At 46.3% G+C, this 2820-nt stretch overlaps 1 protein-coding gene across 1 annotated transcript; it reads right to left on the bottom strand.

The window, feature by feature from the left end:
- Positions 1–1758: 1758 nt before the first annotated feature.
- LOC119348315 (noroxomaritidine synthase-like) lies at positions 1759–2808 on the bottom strand. The gene has a single exon (XM_037616510.1). The coding sequence runs from the start codon at positions 2806–2808 to the stop codon at positions 1759–1761; it is 1050 nt and encodes a 349-aa protein (XP_037472407.1).
- Positions 2809–2820: the final 12 nt, after the last annotated feature.

Below are 2820 nucleotides of genomic sequence, written 5' to 3'. Positions count from 1 at the left end.
CAAAGCTGTCATTTTTTACTCTCGTGGAGCGCCGTCGTGTTAATCTCTCGTTCCGGTGAGAACCAGTCTAAATGATGGATCTCTAAGAAGCAAGCACAATGATTGAGTCATGAAGTCGATACATGAATAAAAATGGATGGATTTATCTGTTTCACTTTCACCACGCTGGTGACAGCAGAAGCGCGACCATGGCAGTCTGTACGCCCAATTGCCCATGTTGCCGGCAGGAACCTTCTTCCCGCCGCTCCGGGGGCAGGACATATTCTCGATGGTGGTACGCGTAGGCTCGGGAGTGACGGGTGCGTGTGGACTAAGCGGCTCTGGCGAGGGGGCGGTAACCTTCTTCTTGCCGCTCTGCTTATTCCGATTGGTCTTGATCCTGGACGGGGCCTCGCCCGAGGGTACCACGGCAGACGCTTCATCCACTGACAGGGGCATCGCCACGGGAGGCAGCACCGCGGGAGCCTCGATCGGGTGGCCGCCGGCATCCACCATGTCCTCGACTAGAGATAGACAGGCCAACGGTGTCGTGGGCCGACGAGCATGAACCCATTGGCGCTGCCCACCATTCTCGTGGTGAGGAAGGACCAACGCAGTAGAAAAGAAACAAAATAATACAACTTAATTGGAGCTGTTGGCCCACAAGGACACACTGGTGTGACACTCACTAATTGGACCCGCATAATATTTTCTGCTGGGACGACCTACATGCGGGCGTGCCAATGATTTAATTTAGTTAGGTTATATTTTGTGATTTGAATAGCGGTGTTCATATGCAAATTGAAGCTAACTAGTTAAGTTTTAATGTCTAAATAAGGTTTGGTTTAATTACTATTTCAACTAGTTCAATATAACATTGAGGGGTTAACTGACATTGGGTACTCACAAGTCAAAAGGAGCGTTAGGAAGATGACATATCGACCTATTAGTGGTGTGTGCTTCCTCATGAGCCCTAATAGTGGATACGTTATTAGCTAGTGTTGTGTGCTGCCTCACGAGTGCTACTAGTAGATACTCCCTCCGTTCCTAAATATAAGTCTTTGTAGAAATTTCACTACGGATCACATACGGATGTATATAGATGCATTTTAGAGTGTAGATTCACTCATTTTGCTCCGTATGTGGTCCATAGTGGAATCTTTCCAAAGATTTATATTTAGGAACGGAGGAAGTATGTTATTAGCGACATGCGCGACCAATGCCACTAGTAAGTTATGTACAAGTAGTGTTCCGTCCCCACACCAATAATAATTGATACTAGTGGTGTGCGTGATCACTAATGACTTTCAGAATACTGCTAGTAGCTTTTCCTATGGTAGTGGGACTTCCTATCTCAACATCCCCCAACAAGGAGTAACATAGCGCCAACTATCTGAACCGTGGGAAAACATGATGTATCACCGTGTTTGCTTTATCTTTCTCTAACTCTTACTTGCAAGTTTGTTTATGCACTCTTACTTTGAGTAGAATTGCATGAGCAGGTGTTGCTAAGGATCTAATTAACTAGAGAAGAATAAAACTAGACCATGTAGGATTTTTTTTTGCATGGGACTACTCCCCCTCCCGCTCCACAAGTCCATATGACCCAATACATATACTACACAATGGAGTAATAAGTAACAACATGTTGGTTCTTTTTCATGAAAGAAAGATAAATTGTGATACATGGATGCCTTCATATTTCGGTAATAGTGCGACTGTGTGTGTCCTAAAAGTATACTACTCTTAAGTACATTAGAGATAAAAGAGAGCATAATGTTACATTTCCCGCTTCTTTAGCTTAACTATGAGCCCATTTTTCATCTGCTGTATACAAGCTTGCTTGGGCTGGATTGTTTGCCCGTCCATCACCTCCACATCGAAGTTCCATAGCGTTGATGCGATGACTGTCTTCATCTGCATAATTGCGATGTCCTTGCCGAGGCACATCCTCGGGCCTGAGTTGAAGGCCAAGAATTTGTGAGATGGTACATACCTCATGTTATTGCCACCCACCGAGAGCCACCTATCTGGTTTATAATGGAGGCAATCTTCACCCCACACACCCTCCATTCTCCCCATGGAGTGTATAGAAATAATAATGGTGTCGCCGGCATGAACCTCATGTCCACTTGGCATGATATCATCGGCGACTACTGTCTTGCACTCAAGAGGCGCTGCTGGGTATAGCCTGAGAGTCTCGTACAGGACGGCTTTCAAATATACTAGAGATCTGGTCTCTTTTGGCTCAAAGATCAACATGGCATCCACACCAACCGCTGCTTTGCGTGATGCAATGGGTGAGAGTTCTTTTCGGATATTCGAAACAATGTTAGGGTTCTGGGCGAGTTTGTAGAAGATCCATGTCAGGGTTGTTCCAACTGTATCCCTAGCAGCGAACATGTAGCCAATGATCATCGCACGGAGCAAGTCATCATCGGCGTAGTCTGGGTCATTGAGGAAGCAAGACAAGATATCCCCATCCTCTTGTTCATCTTCATTACCAACAAAACACGTATTCATCTTCCTCCTCTCCATCATCTCCGCGGCGAACTCCCGTAGCACCGTGCGCGCCACTTTGAGCTTTCTCTCAGGGCCAATGTTTAGCCACCTCATCAACTTCCAATAAGAACTTGGTGTCATGAGCAGGGAAAATCCCACCTCCATGAACGTGTCAAGGGCAACCGCAGCGTCCATGTGCAGCCTGTCTTGTAGCATTTCCGAGGACAGGAGGCCAGGATCCACGCCAAAGAAAGGCATAGCAGCCAGGTCAAACATAAACCTTGACATCAGTTCTTGCACGTCAAATGGAGTGCCAGTGCTCGCCATTCGCCTAAAAAA

This window comes from Triticum dicoccoides, unplaced genomic scaffold (assembly GCF_002162155.2).
Source record: "Triticum dicoccoides isolate Atlit2015 ecotype Zavitan unplaced genomic scaffold, WEW_v2.0 scaffold88305, whole genome shotgun sequence".
NCBI classification, from domain to species: domain Eukaryota; kingdom Viridiplantae; phylum Streptophyta; class Magnoliopsida; order Poales; family Poaceae; genus Triticum; species Triticum dicoccoides.
This window is presented reverse-complemented; position numbering and strand designations above follow the sequence as displayed.

Coding starts and splice junctions, on each gene's coding strand:
- LOC119348315 (XM_037616510.1), bottom strand. CDS start 2,808: ATGGCGAGCACTGGCACTCCATTTGACGTGCAAGAACTGATGTCAAGG.